The 26,022-nt window shown below is 35.2% G+C and overlaps 1 protein-coding gene and 2 pseudogenes across 6 annotated transcripts in view; 1 reads left to right on the top strand and 2 right to left on the bottom strand.

The window, feature by feature from the left end:
* COL4A5 (collagen type IV alpha 5 chain) overlaps nucleotides 1-26,022 on the bottom strand; it is a 256,477-nt gene that overhangs the window by 142,257 nt on the left and 88,198 nt on the right. For all 6 annotated transcript variants that reach the window (XM_019662461.1, XM_019662459.1, XM_019662464.1 and 3 more), the window contains 2 exons: nucleotides 22,301-22,360; nucleotides 2,610-2,699 (listed from right to left, as the gene is read on the bottom strand). In XM_019662461.1, coding sequence (XP_019518006.1) covers nucleotides 2,610-2,699; nucleotides 22,301-22,360 — 150 coding nt within the window. The remainder of the gene's footprint in view (nucleotides 1-2,609; nucleotides 2,700-22,300; nucleotides 22,361-26,022) is intronic.
* On the bottom strand, nucleotides 14,464-15,070 carry LOC109393354 (60S ribosomal protein L15-like; annotated as a pseudogene).
* On the top strand, nucleotides 21,197-22,195 carry LOC109393339 (60S ribosomal protein L36a-like; annotated as a pseudogene).

The following is a 26,022-nucleotide window of genomic DNA, read 5'->3' as shown; positions in this document are numbered from 1 at the left end:
GTTTTATGGTTTCAGGTCTTACATTTAAGTCTTTAATCCATTTTGAATTTGTTCTTGTATATGGTGTAAGTAGGTGGTCCATTTTCATTTTTTTGCATGTGTCAGTCCAATTTTCCCAGCACCATTTATTAAATAGACTATCTTTACTCCAATGTAAATCATTGCTTCCAATGTCATAGATTAAATGACTGTATATGGATGGGTTTATTTCTAAGGGGAGTGCTTTGAAGGTGATTGTAGTGATATTCAGCAATGAGATATTTAGCACTTCTCCTAGGATGAGTTTGTGAACTTAATTGTCATACCTCATATGTCATTTACCCAACTCTGCAGATAAATATCTGCTGCTGTGCTACTAAATACAACAAATGAACACTTCACTAAACATGGAACTTTTCAGTATGTCAGCTACCCCAACCTTATTACACCAGACCTGATACATTGCCACAGTTGGACTCTGACACTACATCAACAAAATACTTCCTTAGATGTCATCTTGCTCCTGTCTGAGATGGGATTAAGTGAAATATCTGGAAGAAGGGATATGGGATCTGCCGTTTGGGGCTATTTTGACCTTGATAGTGGTGGCCTTCACTATTCTCCTATATTTGCCCCATCTTATTCAAATTTTTCCAATTCCACTCAAGGATTCTGCCCACCAAGAGGGACTTTTGTTTGGTTGACCCCCATGGCAATCAGTGACTTTTACACTCCCAGCATTGTGTGTGTCCTCCTTGGGGTATTATTTATTTTTTAAAACCCAGGCCTTTCATATTCCTACCAATGTGACATTTACATATGGGGAATTGATGAAAGACTTCCAAATATTTAAACCAGACCCTCCCATTGAGCATATCACACTAAATAGAATAAAAGGAGGATTCCAGAACCAAATGGACTCTGGTTACTCAGGATTTGTTATATGGCACTATCATCTGCTTATGCATATGCTCCAAACAACTCTTTACACTGTCAGGATCATTCAATTAGAAAACATAGTTTGCAACCTCTCCTTGACTTCTACTGAAGTCATAATGACACTACTTCAGCATTGGAAGCACAACAGACTAGACTCAATTCCTTGGCCCGAGTATAGACTTCAACTTCCTGCTGGTAAACCAAGGGGGGATCTTGCCAGCACTTCGTGTTGCACCTAGATCACTGAAACTGACAAAGTAGAAATGTGTATCATAAGACTTAAGTAAAAAGCCTCCTAGTTCTCTGAAGTAGATCGATGGGTTACAGGCCATCTATTCCTGGCTTGGTGATGGTTGGGGCTTATGGTTACACTCAATCCTCCAGGCAGACTTGGAATAATTTTGATCATGACCATGATCCACTGTGGCCTCAGAATAATTACCAAATTTTCTACATAACACCTCAAAGCCCAACCCATTCATGTCCATGATGGAGTAGCCTATGTTTCTCACTCAGGTCCTAAAAAAAAATCAAAGGATGGAATTGAGGAGTCTATTTCCTGGCTACAAACCTATCTGTGTTGCTTTCAGTTTTATATTCCACATATCAATGACAGCAACAAAGCAACAAGGAAAACAAACAAAGAAACAAAAACTCATAGACATAGACAATAGTTTAGTGGTTACCATAGGGTAAGGGGAGAGGGGGGACTGGTAGATGAGGGTAAATGGGATCAAATATATGGTGATGGAAAGAGAACTGACTCTGGCTGGTGAACACACAATGTGATATATAGATGATGTATTACAGAATTGTACACTTGAAACCTATGTAAATTTATTAACCATTGTCTCCCCAATAAACTTTAATTAAAAAAAACCTAACTGTGATGTTTCAGGCCAAGCCATAGGTGATTACAAAGGCATGGCAGTCTCTGTAGGGACTTGTAGTCAAGAATTTAGCCCCTGACTATCTGCAAACAACTATATTCATTGAAAGGCCTCTGGAGCCTTGGTAGAAAAATAGGGAATTCTTGAGGAAACTTGTTCTGCACTCTGACTCAGTAGTTTTCCATCCTAACTCTTTCCCCTCTCCTTTCTCTCATCCCACCCTCAGGTCCATAAACAAACAAACAAACACACAACAACAATAACAAGAAGAACAAAAAAACAGCAGGAATTTTTTGCTCCAAGCTCTCTCAGCAGAGAAACAATTTCCCGTGTCTGTGCTGATCCATCTGACCCTCACTGGTGCTCTTTCATGAGGAAAAATGGAACAGTGAGGAAATTGGCACTTTCTCTGGTTTAACATTTTGCTTATGCTGTCATAGTAAGTGACTAAACAGTTTGATTGTTACTTTCATTTTGGCAATCTTAATCAGCTATTCTGACACCTGGAAGTATACAGTTCTCTCCAGCTCAGCTAAACTCCTGACAGAACTTAATTTTTGTGAATAATCCCAATAACCACATACAATTAATGGCATCTTCCAAAAACATTTGAATGCAGCAGTAATATTCTGTTTTGTTTGTTTTTTAACTAACAATAAAGTAGCTTGTTGGCCATTTTATTGTTTTATTTAAATAGTTTCTGGCTATAATTCAGTAACTTTTTAGTTGATTTGACACCTATTTCCACATTTGAGATGGCTTAATTCCTTTGATATTATTTGTTGGTAACTTGGCACATACCTTTTGTCCCCGAGGCCCCGGCGGCCCTTCTGGACCTGGGAATCCAGGTAAACCTGGATGGCCTTCCAAACCTGGAAATCCTTTCTCCCCCTGCAATGGAACACAAATGAAGGGTAAGGTCATTTGTGAATTTTCAAGCACAGGCATCATTGAGATTCAAAAATATCAAACAACTATCTAGAGAAAACTACCTTAATAATACAAAATTCACAGTATCCACTATCATGGGGAAACCTATAACAAGTAAATGAAAAAACACAAACCACTCTGAATTTATATCACATATGGTAATGTAATCTTGTGCCTTCTTGTAAAAGTAAACAGTGTATCAGAGATCAAGTGTGGTTTAAACATGCTGAAATCAATAGTTTAACAGGAAAGATGTTAATAAATCGAGGAAAGCAGGTCTGCCGAGTTTAAATGAAATAAGTATGGTGCAGGGATGAAGAAGGGTAAAAGGAAACCAACAGAGAAGCTTTCAGATTTGTTGTAGTCTAGAAGAGTTGCAGGATTATAAAAAAAAAAAAGGAAATTCATTAGCTGACTGAAGATAAATTATCCAGAAAAAGACTTTATCTAGCACATGAAAAATTTTATATTTTTTCTAATTGTAAATTTAATGCAAAAAAGAAATGTTTACTGTACAGACAAAAAAAAAAAGAAAGGAAAAAAACCCACAAGTAACTCCTCTAATCAGAATTAGTATTTGAATTGTGACTCAAGTCCCAGTTCTGACCACAGCACTTATGAACACCAACACCGGAGTGCTGCCTTCCTACCAGTGAGGCTCTCCCACATCTCATCAGCATATACACTGTAAGGCTGCCTGATGTGCATATAGGTACAGCCAGAGAAGTGGGCACAGCAGAGCTACCATGTGTACCAATATATCATTAGATCAACACAGTAGGATTAGTTATCTTATATACAGCCAATCATAGTAAGAGTGTGAACCTCCAACACCACTAGGAGATCCAATCACAGAGATTCAGCATTATAAAGTTTAAGAACTCTGAGGGCTCATTGCTTCATGACACATGCTCCCAACTACAGGGATGCAAGCAGCTCCCCTACTTTCCTAAGGCTTAAAGGCTGAGTCTCTGGCAAGAAGCTCTGGACCTCACCTGTGAATCCTCTCACTAAATCCTACCCACAGTGACAGCCTAGGCAGCACCTAAGAAAGAGAAAGCATCCATATCTACAAGGCAACTAACCAATGGGCCACTAGAGGTACATTCACCCAGAGGTTAAGGTATAATAGACTTTTATGCATGTCCCCAGGATGTATATGTGAGGGAGGGTGTGTGTGTGTGTGTGTGTGTGTGTGTGTGTGTGTGTGTGTGTGTGTGCAAGTACAGTGAGTCCCCGACTTATGAACATTCGAGTTATGAACTTTCACAGATACAAACGGACCTCGCATTACAAACATTTGTAGATGCGAACAAATCACGGAAGTAGCTCATGTGTCTGCCAGACATTGTCACAGTTGTGCTGCTGTGTGCTTACTGTACAATGCGATAGTGTACAGTAGTGTAGTGCTCAATCAGAGCCCAAGATGTTTGGAAGCAATAGGAAAAGCAGTGGTGATGTGGAGGGGACTGCAAGGAAGTGCAAAGATTCACTGTGTGTGCGTGTGTGTGTGTGTGTGTGTGTGTGCACGTGTGCAAGTAGAGTAAGTACCTGACTTATGAACATTCTCCTGGAATGGAACTCGTTTGTAAGTCAGGGACTTACTGTACTAAATTTAGTCTAGATAGCTAATTTTGTATTGAATAATTTCTTGTTTTGTTGAATCATTCTATAATAAATGTAAGTACTTTGAAAAGGCTACCTCTGGTCAGTTTCCATCTATTAGTTCAAAGAAATTGAAGCAATTTTAGCCAGTTAATGGTAGGTCTACACATTCCTGCAACTTTGACAACAATTATTGACATATTACTATATTTTCTCTCTATTTTATATAAATGTGTCTCTTCATTATTTTAATTAGTCATAGGATTATGATAATTTAGTATTCATCAACCTCAACTCAATTATTTTGAAGGAAATAGAGCAAGAGAAGAGAAATAAAAGATTCAAAAATTTTCGAGCTGGGTTTCCTCAAATCATTACGTAGCCCATTCCTGGCACAGCTGGTAGTAGAAATCTTATAGCAACTGCCAGTCAGAAAGGAAGCTAGAAGGAAAAACAGAAATCTAGTTCAAGTACATTTCCATAAGTGGAAACACAGCTACATTTTGGGATCTCTGCTGGTATTTAGAACATAACTCTGCCAAAAATTGAGGATAATTCTTGAAGAGAGCTATGTATTGTCAGAAGCATTACTGCTATCTGAGCTACAGATAAGAGAGGAATAAACAAGAAGTTGAAAGTAGAGGGTGCTAAAAAGTTTAATTGTGTTGGTATTAAAAAATAACAACATATATCTATAAGTTATATATCCTGAAATCTCCTCACACTATCTAGCTGAGTAATATTATACCAAGGAAGATAGGACAGTAGTAAAAATAATTGCAAGAGCAATCCCCAACCTTTGAAAGGTAGAAAGTTTCCTGGAGTAGAAAGTATAGAAGACTTCCATGAGGAAAGGGTGAGGGCTAGTCCTTTACCTAATTCCTAACAGATGGTAGCAAAGCTGACATTTATTGTGTGCCTATCCTGTGTTACTAGCTGTCAGGAAATCATTTAATCCTTACAACTAACCTAGATTTTACTGTAATTTGCTAACACTCACAAACATAGAAAATAGCACAGTGTATCCATTTCTGAAGGCCAAACTTAAAAAAGAACTCGTTTTATGCTGCCTGCCCATATTTGGATAAAAAATAATTCTTATTTTTTTTTGTGGAATAATCTTCTTTCAGTGCCTGTCCCTTAAATATTGGTATTACCCTGGATTCCTTCTTTGACTCTTTCTCTCCTTTTCTCTATGAAATCTCAAATATCAACACTTTTTGTCCTAAAATTTCAGCTTACAGGGCCAACTGTCTTAAATATCTCCACTTGAACATCACACAGGCACCTAAAACTCAACAATAATAATAGCAGCAAACATGTACTGAGTGTTTTCTATGTGCCAGAATTTATTGTAAACTCTTTCCATGTTTTATTTTACTTAATGCTACCAATGACAATATGAAGTAAATACTATTATTTCCATTTTGCAGATGAAGAGTTAGGGAAAAGAGAAGTGGTATAATCTTCCCAAGGGCAAACTTAATATAAACAAATAATTGAATCATTATCGTTCTACCATCTTCTCTATTCCAGGAAATAGCACAACTTAGATACCTCAGCCAGAAATGTATAATAATTTTGACTCCACTCTCTCCATTATTCCTTCATCTATGCAGTCCTGCTCTCTTCATCATTGTATTCTTAGTGCCCAACAGAGCAAATACTCAGTAAATATTTATTCAATGAATGAACTTCCTTAATTAATTATATAAAATTTATGGCACATGTTTTTGCCCAAAATTCAGTAAAGAATAAGATTAGTAGAAATTAAACAAAGGGTGACTTTTTGTAATAAAGCTGGTTAATATAACACATGCTAGTATTAAAAAGAAGAATAACAAACTGATTTACTTAGAAGGAGAGCCTAGTTTCATGAGTCAAAGGCACTTATAAAATGTTACAATTTTATAGGAAGAGCACTTTATAATCACAATAAGAAAGTTACATGATCACAGGAATAAAAAAAATATTTTAGGAATGGTTTCTCAAGGAAGACACAAAATTAACAGAAAAAAAATACTGGATTTCTGAGGATGAGAAAAATTAAAATTAGGACAAACTGGTATAATGACATTTGAGATTAAAATTATTTTGGATTATAATATAAAATTGGGTAACATAAATTATATAATATAGATTATAACATAATATTGTAAAATGTAAACATTATATCAACGTATGGGCAAGACAATGCCTTAATGGACAAATGAAAACAATGACTTAATTGGGTAATGTAATTATGATCTTCTTTTTGTGTAATTTCTATTTTGCTTTTGCAATTCTAGAGCACAAAGAAATATTTGACGTAATACAAATAGAACAAGAATATGGATCTTTGGCAACTGACAAAATGGCGATAATCTAAGTCAGAAGATCTCCAAACACTAGCTTGCACCAGAACCACTTGTACAGATAGTTAAAACACAGTGTACCTGGCCTTACTCGCAGAAGTAGATCAGTAGGTCCGCTATGGAGCCTAAGAATCTGCATTTTTAACAAACCCCTGTAAATTCAGACATCACTAATAGAGGGTCACACTTTGGACAATGTTTGACTGTGACATGTATTTTAGGTAGTCAACTGGTTAATTTCTTGTTGTCATTATGAGTCTGGCTAGTTTTGGTTGTTTTTAGCTGTGTGCACATGGACACGTTCTTTCAATGAAATCTACATTTTATTATTTTTTCTGTTAAACTTACTTTTAAAAAGCAGTTTTATTGAGGTAAAATTAATATACAGTAAATTGCACATATTTAAAGTATACAATTTGAAAAATTTTGTCACATAGGTGACAATCAAAATAATGAATATATCCACCACTCACAAAAATGTCCTTATCTTTTCAACAAATGGTGCTGAACAACTGGACTTTCCATGCAAAAAACAAAAAATGACTCTAGACACAGACACCACACCTTCACAAAAATTAACTCAAAATGGTTCAGAGATCTAAATGTGAAACACAAAACTATAAAGCTCTTAGAAGATAACATAAGAAAGAACCTAGATGACCTTGGATATGGTGATGACTTTTTAGGTACTCGTACAACAAAGGCACAATACATGAAATAAATAATTGATAAGCTGGACTTCATTAAAATGAAAAACTTCTGCTCTGCAAAAGACAATTTTAAGAGACTGGAAAGACAAGCCACTGATTGGTAGAAGATATTTGCAAAAGACACATCTGATAAAGGACTATTATCCAAGATATATAAAAGACTGTTAAAACTCTACTATAAGAAAACAAATAACCTGATTTAAAAATGGGCCAAAGTCTTTAGCAGACACCTCACCAAAGAAGACATAGAGATGGAAAATAAGCCCATAAAAGGAAGCTCCACATATGACATCAGGGAAATGCAAATTAAAAGAACAATGAGATGCCACTACACACCCATTAGAATGGCCAAAATCCAGAAAACAGACACCACCAAATGCTAACAAGAATGTGGAGCAACAGGAACTCTCGTTCACTGTTTGCGGGAAGGAAAAATGGTACAGCTACTTTTTAAGACAGTTTGGTGTTTCCCACAAAACAAAACATACTCTTACCATATGATCCAGCAATAGCATTCTTTAATATTTACCCAAAGGAGTTGAAAATGCATGTCCACACAAAAATCTGCATTTATGTAGCAGCTTTATTCATAATTGCCAAAACTTGGAAGCAACCATGATGTCCTTCAGGTGAACGGATAAAGAAACTGTAGCACATCCAGACAATGAAATATTATTCATCACTAAAAGGAAATTAGCTATTAAGCCATGAAAAAACATAGAGGAACGTTAAATGCATATTACTAAGTGAAAGATGCCAATCTGGAAAGGCTGCATACTATATGATTCTAACTATATGACATTCTGGAAAAGATAAAATTATAGAGAGTAAAAAGACCATTGTTTGCTAGAAGGTGGAGGTGGGGAAGATAAACAGGCAGAGCACAAAAGATTTTTAGGGCAATAAAATACTTTATGATAATATAATGATGGATACATGCAATTACACACTTGTCCAAACTCACCAAATGAACAACTCCAACAGCGAACTCTAAGGCGAACTATGGACTCTGGGTGATAATGATAAATCAATGTAAGTTCATCAGATGTTACAAATGTACCCCTATGCTGGTGGATGCTAAGTGTAGAGAAGCTGTGCCTGAGTATACATATATGTATGGGGGCAGGGATTGTGTGGGAAATCTCTGTATCTCTTTCAATTTTCCTGTGAACCCCAAATTGCTGTAAAATAAAAAGTCTTTAATTAGGGTGACCAATTGGTTCAGTTGGTTAGAGAACAGTGCTCGTAACACCAAGGTTGCTGGTTCGATTCCCACATGGGCCAGTGAGCTGTGCCCTCCACAACTAGATTGTAAACAATTAATTGACTTCGAGCTCAGCTGTGCCCTCCACAACTAGATTGAAGACACCGACTTGACTTGGAGCTGATGGGTCTTGCAAAAACACCCTGTTCCCCAATAAAGTTTTGTTTTAAAGAGTCTTGAATTGGGCCAGCCGAATGGCTCAGTTGGTTAAGAGCTCGCTCAAGAGTGCGAGCTCTGAGCAACAGCGGTTCAAGTACCGCCCGAGCTGAGCTGCTGCTGAGCTGCCAACAGGTGGCAGGATGGCTCAACTAAAAATAAAGCAAAATAAGTCTTTAATCAAAAAAATATTAAAGTGAACATTATAAATATGAAAAACTTCCTTATCTCCCTTTAAAATATCTTCCATGTGACTACCCATTCCCTCAGGCATGGATTGATTTTCTTTCTGTTACTATAATTTGCATTTTCTAGCATTTTATATAAATGGAACTACACAGAATACACTTTTTGTCTAACGTTTCACTCAGCATAATTATTTTCAGATTCAGACATGTTGTGGTATGTGTCAATAGTTCATTCACTTTTATTGCTCTATACTATTCCATTATGTAAATATACTAAAATATGTTGATTCACCTACTTGGTAATGAGCATTTGACTTGTTTCCTGTTTCTGGCTATTAGAAATAAAACTATCATGAACACATGTACAAGCTTTGTATAGACATGCACTTTCATTTCTCATGGGAAAATACCTAGGAATGGACAGGGTCATATGATAAGTTTATGTTTACCTTTTTTAGAAACTTTCAAACTGTTTTCCAAAGTGTGCATCCTTTTAGATTCACACCAGCAATCTATGATAGCTCCAGTTTGTCCACATCCTTGTCTGTACTTCATATAGTTCTGTTTTAATATTTAGACATTCTAATAGGTTTATATTGGTATCCATTATGGTTTTCTTATGCAATTCCCTAATTAATAACGTTGAGGAAATTTTCATATTTATTTTGTGAAGTGTCTTCAAATCTTTTGCCTGTTTGTTTCTAAATTAATTTTATTTCAGGCTGTTTGTTTTACGATTGAGTTTTGAGATTCCTTTATATATTCTGCATATAAGATTTTTATCAGATATGTGATTTGCAAGTATTTTTTCATAAACTGTGGCTTGTCTTTTCTTTCTCTTAACTGTCTTCAGAAAATAACAAGTTCTTAATTTTGATGAAATACAAAATCTCTTAGCCTTTTTTTTATGGATCGTGTTTATGTTGTCTTATCTAAGCAATATCTGCCTAGTCCAGGATCAGAAGGATTTTGTGCTATGTTTTTTTTCTAAAATATTTATAGATTTTGGTTTAAATTGACTCAAAATGAATTTTTGAGTCAATTTCTGTATACAGTGCAAGTAATTAGTAAATGTCCGTTTCTGTGCATATGCAATTCTTTTTTTGTTTTTTTTAAAGATTTTTTTATTGGGGAATTGGGTGAGGGGAACACTGCTGGGGAATCAGGGGAAAGGGAACAGAAAAGTTGCTGTTGTGTTGTTCTTTAGTCTAGTTGTGGAGGATGTTGCTTCACTGGCCCAAGCTGGCACCATCATTGCACTCTTCCTGGGAGAGGTAGATCAGTCACCGGCCTCTGGACGGCCGCTCACAGCGGCTGCTGTCCACTCACGCTGGCTGCCGGCTACACATGGTAGCTAATGTCAGCCCACTGCAGCAGGGAACTGCAGGCTTCGCCGTCACCAGCGACCCACAGCAGCCCAACTCCAGGTCAAGCTGTTGTTCAGCATCTTAGCTGTAGAGGGCAGTGTCCCTGGCCCTCATATGTGGGATCTGAACCGGGGCCCTTTGGTGTCCCAAGCCAGTTCTTAACCAATGCGCCACTCGGCCGGTCCTGCATATGCATTTCTAATTATTTTAGTACTATTTGTTGAACAGAGTATCTTTTCTCCACTGAACTACGTTTGCACTTTTGTCAAAAAAATCAAATCCTCATGCATTTATGGGTTCTTTTTTCTGTTTCATTCATCTATACATCTATCCTTTTGCTATCATATACACTATAGTTTTATACTGTCTTGGAATTGTATTGAATCTGTAAATAAATTTGGAGAGAATTGGCACATTAATGATATTGAGTCTTCTAATCCATGAACATGATATGTATCTCCATTAATTCAGGTCTTCTTTTATTTCTCTCAACAATATTTTTGTGGCTTTCAGTGTACAGGACTTGCACATTTTGTCTTATTTATTCCTATGTATTTCAAAATTTTGATGCTATCATAAAAGACGTTTTTTATACTTCCAATTTCCTGTTTTTCATTGTTAGAATATAGAAACGTAACTGTGATTTTTGTTTATTGATCTTATTTTATTGGTTTTGTTTATTCTGTGATCTTTCTAACCTCACAAGTTTTTGGAGCATTTTAGTATTATTGCCCACAGAATTTTCTACATTGGCAAATCATGCCATCTGCAAAAAAGGAGAGTTTACTTCTGTCTTTCTAGTCTGTCTTGTCTCACTGCACTGACAATTTTAAACAGACAGTGGTGAAAGCAGGCACGTTGCTGATCTTAGGAGAAAGAAATGAAGTCTTTCTCCACTGAGTATAATTTTAGCTAAAGGGGTTTGGTAGGAACCCCTTAAGGTCAAGGAAACCCCTTCTATTCCAAGTTTGCTGAGAGTTCTTAATCAGAGGTGGATAATAAATTATGTTAAATGCTTTCTCTGCATCTATTCAAACAATTATATGGTGGGCTTATTTAACTTTTTAATATTTTTAGTCTTTTAATATGGCGAATTACAGTTTTTGATTTTCAAATGTCAAACCACTATAGATTACTGGCATTAACCCTCTTTTGCAATAGTGTATTAAACACTTTATATGCCATTGGATCTGATTTACAACATTCTATTAAGGATTCCTGCATCTATGTTATAATGAGGGATAATGAGCTATAGTATTCTGGTTTTGTAATTTTTGTCTTTTTCTGGTTTGAGTAACAGGACATACTCATATTCGTTTCATAAAATTAGTTGAGAATCAGTCCTTATCCTCATATTTTATGAGTTTATGAGAGATTGAAATTGTCTCTAATATAAATATTTTGTGTAGTTCACCAGTGAAAACTCTTGGGCAGGAATTTTTTTTGTGTGTGGGAAGTGTTTGATAATACAATTTTCTTAGAAACTACAGGGGTATTCATATTTTGTTTCACTTAGTTAGTTTGCCAGTTAGCTTTAGTTAATGTATGTTTCTTAAGTTATTTTTCCATCTCATATAAGATGTCAAATTTATTGTTATAAAATTGTTTATAATATTCCCTTATCAATCTTTTCATGTTTATAGGATCATTCCTGATATGGGTTATTTGTGTTTTCTATTTTGTTATCAGTCATGCTAACAATAAATTGCTGACTTTTAACTATATGTTTTTTCTAGTTCATATATTTCTATTTCTACTTTTATCTTTATTATTTCCTTATTCTTATTTTAAATTTTATGTGCTTGCCCTTTTATAGCTTAAGTGGGAAACTTAAATCACCAATTTTGAATTTTCCTTCTTTTTAAAAACAGGTATTTATAGCTGTTTCCCACTGAGCCCTGCTTTAACTCCATCCCACAAAATTCTTAGTATGTGGCATTTCAATCATTTCACAACTTGAAATATTTTCTAATTTTCCTTGTGATTTCTTCTTTTGTCTATCAGTTATTTAAAATGGTGCTTTCTAATTTCCAAATAACTAGGGATTTTCTACAGATCTTATTGTTATTGATTTCTTATTCATTCCATGTGGTAGATAATATATACTGACATTTTCAATCTATTGGTATTTATAAGGTCACATTTTATGTCCCATTATATAGTCTATCTTGGGGAAAATTCCATATGCCCTTCAAAGAATGTATTTTGCAGTTATTGAATATAGGAATTTATATATGTCAGTTATGTCTAGGTTGTTAATATTGGAATTCAAATTATCTATGCCTTCACTGAATTTTTTCCTAGTTCTATCAATGACAGAGGTGTGATTATTAGGATCTACAACTGTGATCATGGATTTGTTTATTTCTCCCTTTAATTCTGTCAGTTTTGGTTTTATGTAATTTGAAGCTCTGTTGTTGTTTTAAACAGACTTTTAGCCTGAAGAAATTTATTGACATTTCTTTTATGCAGGTATGCTGTTCAAGAATTCTCTCATTATTTTATTATAAGAAAATAACTTAAATTTGTTTTTTACTTTTGATGTATATTTTCACTGTACATAATTGTACTTGCAGATATTTCAACTCTCTAATGATGATTTTACATTGTTCAACATCATCCATTCTTTCTCATTCATATCATTATGCCCCTGTATATAATGTGTTTTTTCTATAGCTTCTTTCAGATTTTCTTTTAATCTCAGGGTTTTTGTTTTGTTCTGTTTTATTCAGTAGATTCATTACGATGTGTTTAGGTGTAGTTTTCTTTAGTTTTATACTGCTTGCTCAACTACTTATATCGGCAAATTTAAAATTTTCACCAAGTGTACGAAATTCTTGCTATCATTTCTGCCTCATTAACTATTATTCCTTTTACTCTCCTGTTTTTTCTTTCCTGTTCTTATGGAACTCAATTTACATTTACATTAAACCATTGGATATTATCCCACAGGCCACTGAGGCGTTTTTCATTTTCTTCTCTTTGTTCATCAGACTAGATCCTTCCTCTGATTTATCTTCAAGTTCACTGACCCTTTCTTCAGTTGTCTCCATTCTGCTGTTAGAAGCCCATCTCATGAATTGTTCTTTCTTATATCTTGCTTTTGAAATCTGGATATTCCTCTTTATTTTTTTTAAAGTTTCCAGTGCTCTGCTGTGATTCTCTATCTGTTCACTCATTATGAAGAGACTGCCCTTTAAATAAAAAAATATATTTATCCTATCTGCTTTAAATCATTATCTATATTTTCTAATACCTGTGTTATTTCAGAGTTAGTTTTCATTGATTGAACTTTTTCTGACTATGAGTCACTTTTACCTGTTACTTCTCATGTCTAGTAAGTTTTAATTGCATACTGGACATTGTAGTTAATACGCAGACATCTGGATTCTTTTATCTTTCTCTGAAAAGTAGTAAACTTTTGTTTTAGGAAATAGTTAACTCAACTGAACTAAAACTTAAAACTATGTTTTCCCTTCAATGGACAGTTAAATCTATGTCTAGTTACTGTAGACTTCCAGCTATTCCTTTTTGCTGGGTTGTATAAATCCTCTCCTTACATATTAAGTTCAGGATTCAATCAAGTGTTTGGGTATAATTTACAAGCAGATTTTTGAGCTCTCCCCTTTGTGGCTCCTTTCGTTCCAGAATACCACCCCACCCATCCCCATCACTTTCTAGCCATTCTGGCATCCTCAACTCTTTCCTCCGACTTCTCAAGTCTGTAAGACTATGGCTTTTTGTCTGGATTCTAGCCATCCTATGCTGTGCACACTGAAGGGTACACTCAGAAGAAAAGGCACATAAATGCAAACTTGCCCACTGTACTTCCTTCCTTTCAAAAGTAGAATCCTCTCTACTTTTTTCCTGCTTTTGGTCACTCTTCTGTGCTATTAAATAGCTGCTACATTTTGTCCAGAGTGTTTACTTCTTATTTCAAGAAGAGTTAATTTCATAAAAGTCATTTCTTGCAAACTAATGTTACCCAAATAGGTGTTCTGTATAACACTATTGAATTATTTTTTTAAGCAGACATGACTCTCCTAAATTGCTTATTAGGTAAGACTTTTATAAACGTTACCTATATTAATGGTAACAGTGTAGCTGGAGAGTATTGCACTTTCTCCAAGCTGAACTGCATGAACCACAAATAGTATGGTGGAAGTTGTGGCCCTTTCTAAGGCCATGGCTCCTGCAACCAGCAGATGTCACCCCTTGTGGACTGCTTTGATGATCCATTGGGTGTCAGGATTCTGTCTGATAGCTTTATGGAATGGATCAATGAGGATAATCTCAAATAATTTGTACATGGAGTCTTCACAAACCCAGTAAGAATTCAGGACTCTTGGAGCCCCACAGTGGCTTACAACTTGCTACTTAACAACAGACTGAAGGCTTCGAGCAAACTTTAGCTGGTTACCACCATGATAGACAGGCTTGCCATAGGTTGAAGCCTTAAGAATTAAGTGTTTGTGGCCACCAGGGCACACATGAATCTGATATGTGACATAACCTTGCTTGGCTTTGTATCCCAGCCTGTGTGATATATCAGATCAGGGGCAGGGGCAGGGGACCCTGTGCAGCACTAACAGCTGGCATTATTGTCAGTAGGGCACCCTGAGAAGAAACTGCATTACATCAGACTGCTTCTTCCTGCATTGCTCTTGGATGTACTTGTAAGCACCCATCTTGGCTTACCTGATGGCTACAGCTAGGTGGAAAGGCTATTCAATTAGTATTACAGTAGTCTCCCCTTATCCACATTCCAAGATCACCGGTCAATGCCTGAAACTGTGGATAGTACTAAACCTTATACATACTATGTTTTTTCTTATATGTATGAGGTCTGTCAATTAAGTTCGAGAACTCATCCTAGAAAAAGTGCTACATACCTCATTGCTGAATATCATTATGATCACCTTCAAATTACTCCCCTTGAGAAGCTGTGCACTGATGCCAGTGCCTAGTTCATACTTCAAAGAAATTTTGGAACTCTTTTTCTGGAATGGCCATCAGAGCTGCCATTGCATTACCTTTGATATCTTGAATGCCATCAAAATGTCTTCCTTTTAATATTTCTTTTATCTTTGTGTAAAGAAAGAAGTCATTGGGGGCCAGATCAGGTAAGTAGGGAGGGTGTTCCAATACAGTTTTTTGTTTACTGGCTAAAAACTCCCTCACAGACAGTGCCTTGTGAGCTGGTGCATTGTCATGATGCAAGAGCCATGAACTGTTGGTGAAAAGTTCAGGTTGACTAAGTTTTTCATGCAGCTTTTTCATCACTTCCAAATAGTAAACTTGGTTAACTGTTTATCCAGTTGGTTGAAATTCATAATTAATAACCCCTCTGATATCAAAAAATGTTAGCAACATTGTTGCAACAAGTTCACAAACTTAATTGTCCGACCTCATACATACTTATGATAAAGTTTAATTCATAAATTAGGCACAGTAGGAGATTAACAATAACTAATAATAAGATAGAAAACTGTAACAATATACTATAATAAAAGTTATGTGAATATGGTCTCTCACTCAAAATTACTTAGTGTACTGTACTCACCCTACTTCTTGTAATGATATGAGATGATACAATTCCTACATGATGAGATGAAGTGAGCTAAATGACATAGACATTGGGACATAGTGTTAGGTTACTACTAACCTTCTGATGATATGGCTACTAAGTGACTAACAGACAGGTAGCATATACAGTGTGGAAACGCTGGACAAAGTGATGATTCACGTCTTGGACAGGATGGATCATAACAATGTGAGATTTCATGCTGGCCAGAACAGCACATAATTTAAAACTTATGAATTGTTTATTTCTGGAATTTTCCATTTAATATTTTTGAACCTCGATATACCATGGGGAACTAAATCTACAGAAAGTGAAACTGCAGATAAGTAAGGACTACGGTAATAGGTGTCCTGTTAGAGGGAAAGTGGGTTACATGGAAAAATGGAGCTCAGAAATAAAGCATTGCAAAACAAACAAATAGGTTTCTTTTACTCCAAGATTTTAAACATATTTAATTTGCTAGTGAACCTTTTATAAACCTAAATGGAATATGTTCTTGAGATAGTGTCCCAAACTTTTGCATATATAATCAGTAACATTCACTGATATGTACCAAAAGGTTTATTGAGCCCCAAATAGTGGAGACTAGAGTATAATCCTCTTTCTCTTTACAACTCTGTTTAGGCTACAATTCACTATCCTTTTTAATCTTCCAATTTCAGTGTGAGTCACTGACTAACAGTGGTTAGGTTATGCTATTTAATCCTCACTAATACTTACTTTGTAATCATCATATCTATACAATGAAGATGCTGTTGTGGGAAAAGTAAGATAAAAACAGAGATTCACCAATCATTAACTTATATCAACCAGAGAAAAATGCACAAAGTTGTATCCACCAAAGATTAGTAGTCTGATAAATGTTTTGTTCCACCTTAAGTGTTTTTTCCCTTCTTTTGTTTATTAAGTCAGTGATTTGAACAAATTGATCAAAGGTTGGCAGACTATAGCTCTCAGGTCAGATGCAGTCAGAACCCTGTTTTATATAGTCCAGGAGATAAGAATGTTTTTTGTTGCTGTTTGTTTGTTTGTTTGTTTTCTACGCTTTTAACGGAATCTTTAGAAAAGGAGAAGAAAATATGTGACAGGGACCTAATTGGGCTACAAGGCCTAAAATACTTACTATATTTGGGCTTTTACAGAAAATGGATGCTGATCACTGAGATATAGTCTAATTCTTAAAACTATCCAAAATAAGCATTATAATAGAATTCATTTTATTTACTTAGGTGCTAAGGTAGAAACCTTGTTTAAAAAACAAATTATTAATGCAACAAAGAGCTGGTTCTTTGAAAAGATTAACAAAATTGATAAACTCTTGGCTAGGCTCACTAAAATAAAAAAAAAGGCACAAATAAACAAAATAAGACAAGAAAGGAAATAAGATACCATGGATGTCACAAAAACACCAAGGATCATCCAAGAATAGTATGAAGGACTATATGCCACCAAATTCAATAACCTACAAGAAATGGGTATGTTGTTAGAAACATATAGCCTTCCTAGGCTGAATCACGAAGAACTGGAAAATCTAAATAGACTGATCAACAGTAAGGAAATTGAATCAGTCACCTGAAACCTCCCCAAAAGCAAAAGTCCAGGACCAGATGGCTTCACTAGTAAATTCTACCAAACATTCAAAGAGGATCTAATACCTGTCCTCCTCAAACTCTTTCAAATAATTGAAGAAGAGATAATACTCCCTAATTCATTTTATAAGGCCAACATTACCCTGATACCAAAACCTGGTAAGGATAACACACAAAAAGAAAATTACAGACCAATATTTCTGATGAATACAGATGCAAAAACCCTAAACAAAATTCTAGCAAACTGAATACAACAATGCATTAAAAAGATTATACATCACAACCAAGGACACAAGGGTGGTTCAACATACGAAAGTTGATCAATGTGATATACCACATAAACACAATAAAGGATGAAATTCATGATTATATAAATAGATGGAGTGAAAAAAGCATTTGGCAGGATACAATATCCATTTATGATTAAAACACTTAATAAAATGTGTATAGAAAGAAAATACCTCAACATAATAAAGGCCATATATGACAAACCCTCAGCTAATATGATAATTAATGGTGAAAAGCTGAAACCATTTGCTCTACATTCAGGAACATGACAGGGCTGTCACCTACAACCACTGCTATTCAGCGTAGTATTGGAAGTCCTAGCCAGAGCAATCAGGCAGGAGAAAGAAATAAAAGGCATCTGAACTGGGATTGAAGAAGTTTAATTGTCACTTTTTACAGATGACATGATGCTAAATATAGAATCCCTAAAGAGTCCACCAAATAGCTATCAGAAACAATAAACAAATACAACAAAAGTTGCTGGCTACAAAATCAATGTACAAAAATCCATGCATTCCTATATACTAACATGGAATCTCAGAAAAAGATTTTTTAAATTCATTTTGCAATTATAACACAAAGGATAAAATACCTAGGAATAAACTTAACCAAGGATGTAAAAGACCTATACACTGAAAACTATAAGACATTTGTAAAAGAAATTGAAGAAAATACAAAGAAATGGAAAGACATTCTGTGTTCATGGATTGGAAGAATCAACATAGTTAAATTGGCCATATTACCCAAAGCAATATAAAGATTTAATGTAATCCCCATCAAAATCCCAATGGTGTTTTTTTAAAAAATAGAACCAAAAAATCATCAGATTTGTATGGAATCACAAAACTCCCCGAATAGCCAAAGCAATCCTAAGAAAGAAGAATAATGCTGGAGGTATCACACTCCCTGACTTCAGCTTGTACTACAGAACAACAATAATCAAAACAGCATGGTATTGGCAGAAAAACACACACAGAGACCAATAAAAAAGAATTGAAAACCCAGAAACAAACCCACATAAATATTGCCAGATAATTTTCAACAAAGGAGCCGAAAACATACAATGGAGAAAAGAAAGCATCTTCAATAAATGATGCTGGTTACATAGGTTTCAGGTGTACAATTCTGTAATACATCATCTATATATCACATTGTGTGTTCACCACCCAGAGTCAGTTCTCTTTCCGTCACCACATATTTGATCCCATTTACCCTCATCTACCAACCTCCTCCCCCCTTACCCTCTGGTAACCACTAAACTATGCCTATGTCTATGAGTTTTGTTTCTTCATTTGTTTTTTTTGTGTTCTTTTATTGTTTTTAGTTTTATATACCACATATCAGTAAAATCATATGGAGCTCAACTTTTTCTGTCCGACTTATTAAATTTCATGCTATATGTACTTTACCACAATAAGAAATTGGATTGAAAATTCAATAAAAATAAAATGGTGTTGGGCCGGCCAAGTGGCGCAGTGGTTAAGAGCTGGCTTGGGACGCCAGAGGGCCCCAGTTCAGATCCCACACATGAGGGCCAGTGACACTGCCCTCTACAGCTAAGATGCTGAACAACAGCTCAACCTGGAGCTGGGCTGCCGTGAGTCGCCAGCGATGGCGTAGGCTGCAGCCTCTGCTGCAGTGGGTTGCCATGGGCTACCATGTGTAGCCAGCAGCCAGCGTGAGCAGCCAGCAGCCGCAGTGAGCGGCCGTCCAGAGGCTGGTGACTTACCTGCCTCACCTGGGAAGAGCACAATGATGGTGCCAACTTGGGCCAGTGAAGCAACGTCCTCCACAACTAGACTGAAGAACAAAACGACAGCAACTTGTCTGTTCCCCTTCCCCCAATTCCCCAGCAATGTTCCCATCCCCCAATTCCCCAATAAAAATCTTTTAAAAATATAAATAAATAAATAAATAAATAAATAAATAAAATGGTGTTGGGAGAACTGGAAAGCCACATGCAAAAGAATGAAACTAGACTTCTATCTGTCACCACGTACCCAAGTTAACTCAAAATGGATCAAAGACATAAATAGAAGACCTAAAACAATAAACTGCATAGAAGAAAACATAAGTACTTAACTTATGGACCTTGGGTTCAAAGAGGATTTTATGAATTTGACTTCAAAGGCAAGGGAAGTAAAAGCTAAAATAAATGAATGGGATTATATCAAACTAAAAAGCTTCTGCACAGCCAAAGAAACCATCAAAGAGACAAAGAAACAAGATGAAGAGACAATCAACTGAATGGAAGAAGATATTTGCAAACAACGTAAGGGGCTAATATCCAACTCAACTACAAAATATACAACTCAACTACAAAATATACAACTCAACTACAAAAAAGAAACCAAACAACCCAATTAAAAAATGGGCAGAGGACCTGAATCGACTTTTCTCCATACAGATGGCCAATAGACATATGAAAAAATGATCACCATCACTAATCATCAGAGAAATGGAAATCAAAACCACTATGGGATATCACTTCACACCTGTTAGAATGGCTATCATCAACAAAGCTAATACTTACAAGTGTTGGAGAGGCTGTGGAGAAAAAGGAAACCTCATGCACTGTTGGTGGGAATGTGGATTGGTGCAGCCACTATGGAAGGCAGTGTGGAGGTTCCTCAAAGAATTAAGAATAAAATTACCATATGACCCAGCAATCCATCTCCTGGGTATCTACCCCAAAAATCTGAAAACATTTATCAGTAAAGATATACTAGTATGTGCTCCAATGTTCATTGCAGCTTTATCTATGGTGGACAAAACATGGAAACAACCAATGTGTCCTTCGATAGATGATTAGATAAAGAAGATATGGTATATACAAAGTCTGACAATTAAGTTTGCAAACTGTTTGCAATGATGTTGTTAACCTTTTTTGATATGAGAGGGATTATTCATTATGAATTTGTACCAACTGGACAAACAGTTAACCAAGTTTACTATTTGGAAGTGCTGAAAAAGCTGCGTGAAAAAGTTAGACAAAAACAACCTGTACTTTTTGCCAGCAATTCATGGCTCTTTCATCACAACAATGCACCAGCTCACATGGCACTGTCTGTGAGGGAGATTTTAGCCAGTAAACAAATAACTGTATTGGAACACACTTCCTAGTCATCTTATCTGGCCTCCAATGACTTCTTTCTTTACCCAAAGATAAAGGAAATATTGAAAGGAAGACATTTTGATGACATTCAGGACATTAAGGGTAATACGATGACAGCTCTGATGGCCATTCCAGAAAAAGAGTTCCAAAATTGCTTTGAAGGGTGGACTAGGTGCTAGCACCAGTGCATAGCTTCCCATGGGGTGTACTTCGAAGGTGACCATAATGATATTCAGCAATGAGGTATGTAGCACTTTTTTTAGGGTGAGTTTGCGAGTGTAGTTGTCAGACCTCGCATACACAATGGAATACTTACTCTGCCATAAGAAAAGATGAAATAGTGCCATTTGCGACATGGATGGATCTTGAGATTATTATGCTAAGCAAATTAAGTCAGACAGAAAAAGTCAAGAACCATATGACTTCACTGATTTGTGGGATGTAAAACTGAAAGTAACAAAGGAGCAACACAAAGAAACACAATAGTTTAGAGGTTATCAGACAGTAACGGGGTAGGGAGGATAGTAGAAGAGGGTAAAGGGGGTCAAATATATGGTGATGGAAGGAGAACTGACTCTGGGTGGTGAACGCAGATATGTGATATATAGATGATGTATTACAGAATTGTACACCTGAAACCTATGTAATTTTAGTAACCATTGTCACCCCAACAAATTTTAATTAAAAAAATATTAAAAATACAATTGCTTTGTGTGCCAATAGTGCTATCACAAACCATGTGTACATTCCTAAAACCTGCCAGACTTTCTATAAAAAGTGTGGCAAGCACCAACCCGACAAAGTGCCAGAGTACAAGAAGGGCAAGAATTATCTGTATGCGGAAGAAAACAGTGTTATGATCGGAAGCAGAGTGGTTATGGTGGGTAGGCTACGTCGATTTTCTGCAAAAGGTTAAAACTACAAAGAAGAGTGTATAAAATTTTACATGATTATGTATGGCCTTCTATATAATTAGATATACCTTTATGTATAGTCGATGTAGTTATTTAAATACTATGTTTCTTTTGCAGAAAATTTTATTTTCCAGAAACCAGAGTGAAATACAAAATAATATATTTTCTCATATTAATAAAATATTGATAAAAAAATGATTTTCCTAAGGCTTGAGTGTGCTGAGCCCAACTCTAGATCTAAGAGAATGCTGGCTATTAAGACATGCAAGCATTCTGAACTGGGAGGAGATAAGAAGAGAAAGTGCCAAGTGATCCATTTCTAAGCTTCATATTTTTATCATGAAGACAATAAAATCTTGAGGCTATGCTTTAAAAAATAGTATTTTACTGGTTTTACTAAGCTTTCAACGGCCCATCTCAGATCTTACCTTTTCTCCTTTTACAGCACTACAGTCACACTTTGATCCTGCAGAACACCCATAGCAAGCCTATAAAGCAAGGGAGAGGGAAAAAAAAATAATTAAATATGAACCTGAAAACCAGACTCACAGCTCAACTAAATTCAACAATCCAAACTTTTAAAACCAATACCAGAAATAAATTTGAAATGATATATACCAAATTACAAACAATGGTTACCTCTAGGGAAGCTTTCACCTTTTATTGTATACAATTCTGTTTGAACTTTACATAATTAGCAAGCATAACTTAATGTTTTTTATTATTTAAGTATAGTTAGCATACAATATTATAATAGTTATATGTGATTCAGGTGCACAATGTAGTGATTTGACATTTTTATACCTTACAATGTGATATCCCCACTAATTCTTGTAATCATCTGTGGCCATGCGAACTTCTCACAATATTATTGACTATATTTCCCATAACATTTTTCACCCACCATCCAATCCCCTCCCCTCTGGCAACCATCCCTTTGGTCTTGGTCTCTGTTTCTATGAGTTTTTGTTTTGCTTGTTCATTTATTTTAGATTCCACATATAATTGAAACCATGTAGTATTTGTCATTATCTGCCTGACTTATTTCACTTAGCATAAGACCCTCTAGTTCCATCCATGGTGTCACAAAAGGCAAAATTTCATTATATTTCATTGCTGTGTAATATTCCTTATACACACACACACACACACACACACACACACACATACACACACACACACACAATCTTCTTTATCCATTCATCTATCAATGGACTCCTGAGCTGCTTCTTAGGCTATTGTAAATAATGCTGCAATGAACATAGGAGTGCACATGTCTTTTCAAATTAGTGTTTTTGTTCTCTTTGGATAAATATCTAAGAGTGGAATTCCTAGGTCATATGATATATCTATTTTTAGTTTTTTGGAGAATCTCCATACTGATTTCCAAAGTGGCTGTGCCAATTTACAGTCCCACCAACAGTGCACAAGTGTTCCCTTTTCTCCACATCCTCGTCAACACATGTTATTTGTTGCAACAAATTTTTATAATTTTAAGTTATATTTTTAAAAATTAAAAATAAATTCATAAAACTTCCCTGAAATATGATTTGCCACAGTCCAAGCTCTTACTTAGGAATTCTTTTTTCTCCTAATATCTCTTGCAAAAAATTACCTTTTAATCTATATTAGTGAAACTACCCAAAAATGTCTGCCACTTGAAGTTGCTTGTTTCTCTGCATTCATGAGCAATCATAGAGCACAAAATACATAATACTGTCTTTTATTTACCATAAATGCTGTTCCCACAGCCTAAATGTTCTAAATAGCCACTACTACCAGATTCATTTGCTCATAGTACTAATTGAAGTCCTGGAGCCATTATATAATTTAAGCTATATACAAAAATATATAGATTAAAATAATAATCTATAGAACAAGAACACAGTAGATGATTTATGCTATCCAGAACTATACTCTGGCATGAAGCTTAACTGCTTCGAAAAACAAATACTAATTAGTTTAACATATGTATATAGCTCAGTATTTATGTACAATAAAGTAGTATGCTTCTCATTAAATATGAGAAAAATTTTATGTGATGTATATACCAAGTGATGTTTATCAATACTCAGCCTTCGGAGCCTATGACTTAAAAAGTATCTTAGTCTTTTTTTTTTTTTTTAATGGCAAATGTAATACGCACACCAACCACTAGATGCCACTTTCCATACAGTTATAATAGTGATGCCCACTAGGAAATAGCCCCAATTTGATATTTGGTTAATGGAAACAACTTAGTTGTTTGTTTGTTTTTTTAACCAATATCTATTAATATTGATTAGGTGCATAATAAGCACAAAGCACAATTTTAGGGCTATGAGTTGGACAGAAAAATATATAGACAAGAGTGCTGCCTTTAAGGAACTTCCAATCTAGTTTAAACAACAACAATAACAACAACAACAACAACTAGGCACAAACAAATAAAAATGAAATCTAAATACAATGGAATAATAATATAGGAGACAATAGTAATAGAAAGAGTTCTAAAATACAATAAATACATTCTGAGTTAACATTAGCAATTGCATCATTAGGAGACTATGAACAAGTCATTCCCATAATCTAGGGCTCAGTTTTCTCTTTGGTAAAATTACAGAGATAGATAATATGATCTCTTTAGGTAGCTTACAGTTTTTACAGTCTGTGATTCAGTAGCAATCACCAAGTAAAAATGAGTGGTATAGACAATAATTGCTATCAAATTTAAGAGTGTTCCCTTGAACTTAGGAATGTGCATAATAAATAGCTATTTAGAGAAGGTAAATAACTTGACTTCAATTCTGAAGGATGGGCAGAAAGATTTTCTAGAGGAAAAATGGCCATATTAAGCACTAAGATTAAAACACAAAATTTTTGTGGCCAAAAGTCAGGTAAAACAGACACTAAGTACCCCAGTCTGAAGAATGTCTTGAGTCAATATGAAAAAAGCTACAGCTGGACATAAGGACCCCACCAAAAAAAACAAAAAACTTTTTCAAAAACTGTAGAAAAATTATTTAATTTTACCAAGTCATTGAAGATTGTTAAAGCAAGAAAATGATAAAACTACAGTAATATTTAAAATTTTTAATGTGGTAGAAAATAATAAAATAAAAACTAAGGAACATCTATTCTTATCAGGTAGTAAAACACATAGTAAAGCAACACTAATTAAACCTGTATGCAAATATATTCTCCCATTTGGTTGGTTGCCTCTTTGTTTTGTTGATGGTTTCTAATGTTGTACAGAAGCATTTTAGTTTGCTATAATCCCATTCATTTATTTTAGCATTTAGTTCTCTTGCTTTGAGGTCAAATTCATAAAATCCTCTTTGAACCCAAGGTCTGTAAGTTTAGTGCATATGCTTTCTTCTATGCAGTTTATTGTTTAGGTCTTATGTTTAGGTCTTCAATCCATTTTGAGTTAATTTTGGTACATGGTAACAGATAGCAGTCTAGTTTCATTCTTTTGCCTGTGGCTTTCCAATTTTCCCAGCACAATTCATTACAATGCCTCCAATAAGGGGCTAATATCCAAAATATATAAGGTACTCATACAACTCAACTACAATAAGATAAACAATCCAATTTAAAAATGGGCAGAGGACATGAACAGAAACTTCTTCCAAATAAACATACAAACGACCAACAGATATATGAAAAAATGCTCAACTTCACTAGCTATTAGGAAATGCAAATCAAAATCACAATGAGATACCACCTCACACCTGTTAGAATGTCCATTATCAACAAGACAAATAATAAGTGTTGGAGAGGCTGTGGAGAAAAAAGAACCCTCATACATTGTTAGTGGGACTATAAATTGGTACAGCTGCTATGGAAAACAGTGTGGAGGTTCTTTAAAAAATTAAGAAAATTTTGGATATTAGCCCCTTATTGGAGGCGTTGTTTACAAAAATCTTCTCCCATTTGGTTGGTTGACTCTTTATTTTGTCAATGGTTTCTTTTCCTGTGCAGAAGCTTTTTAGTTTGATATAGTTCCATTCATTTATTTTAGCTTTTATTTCCCTTGCCTTTAAAGTCAAATTCATAAATTCCTCTTTGAACCCAAGGTCTATAAGTTTAGTGCCTATGTTTTCTTCCATTCAGTCTATTGTTTCAGGTCTTATGTTTATGTCTTTGATCCATTTTGAATTAATTTGGG

The sequence above is a fragment of the Hipposideros armiger genome, unplaced genomic scaffold (assembly GCF_001890085.2).
Source record: "Hipposideros armiger isolate ML-2016 unplaced genomic scaffold, ASM189008v1 scaffold_377, whole genome shotgun sequence".
Lineage (NCBI taxonomy): Eukaryota > Metazoa > Chordata > Mammalia > Chiroptera > Hipposideridae > Hipposideros > Hipposideros armiger.
The sequence above is the reverse complement of the archived record's forward strand: the minus strand, read 5'-3'. Positions and strand labels throughout refer to the sequence as shown.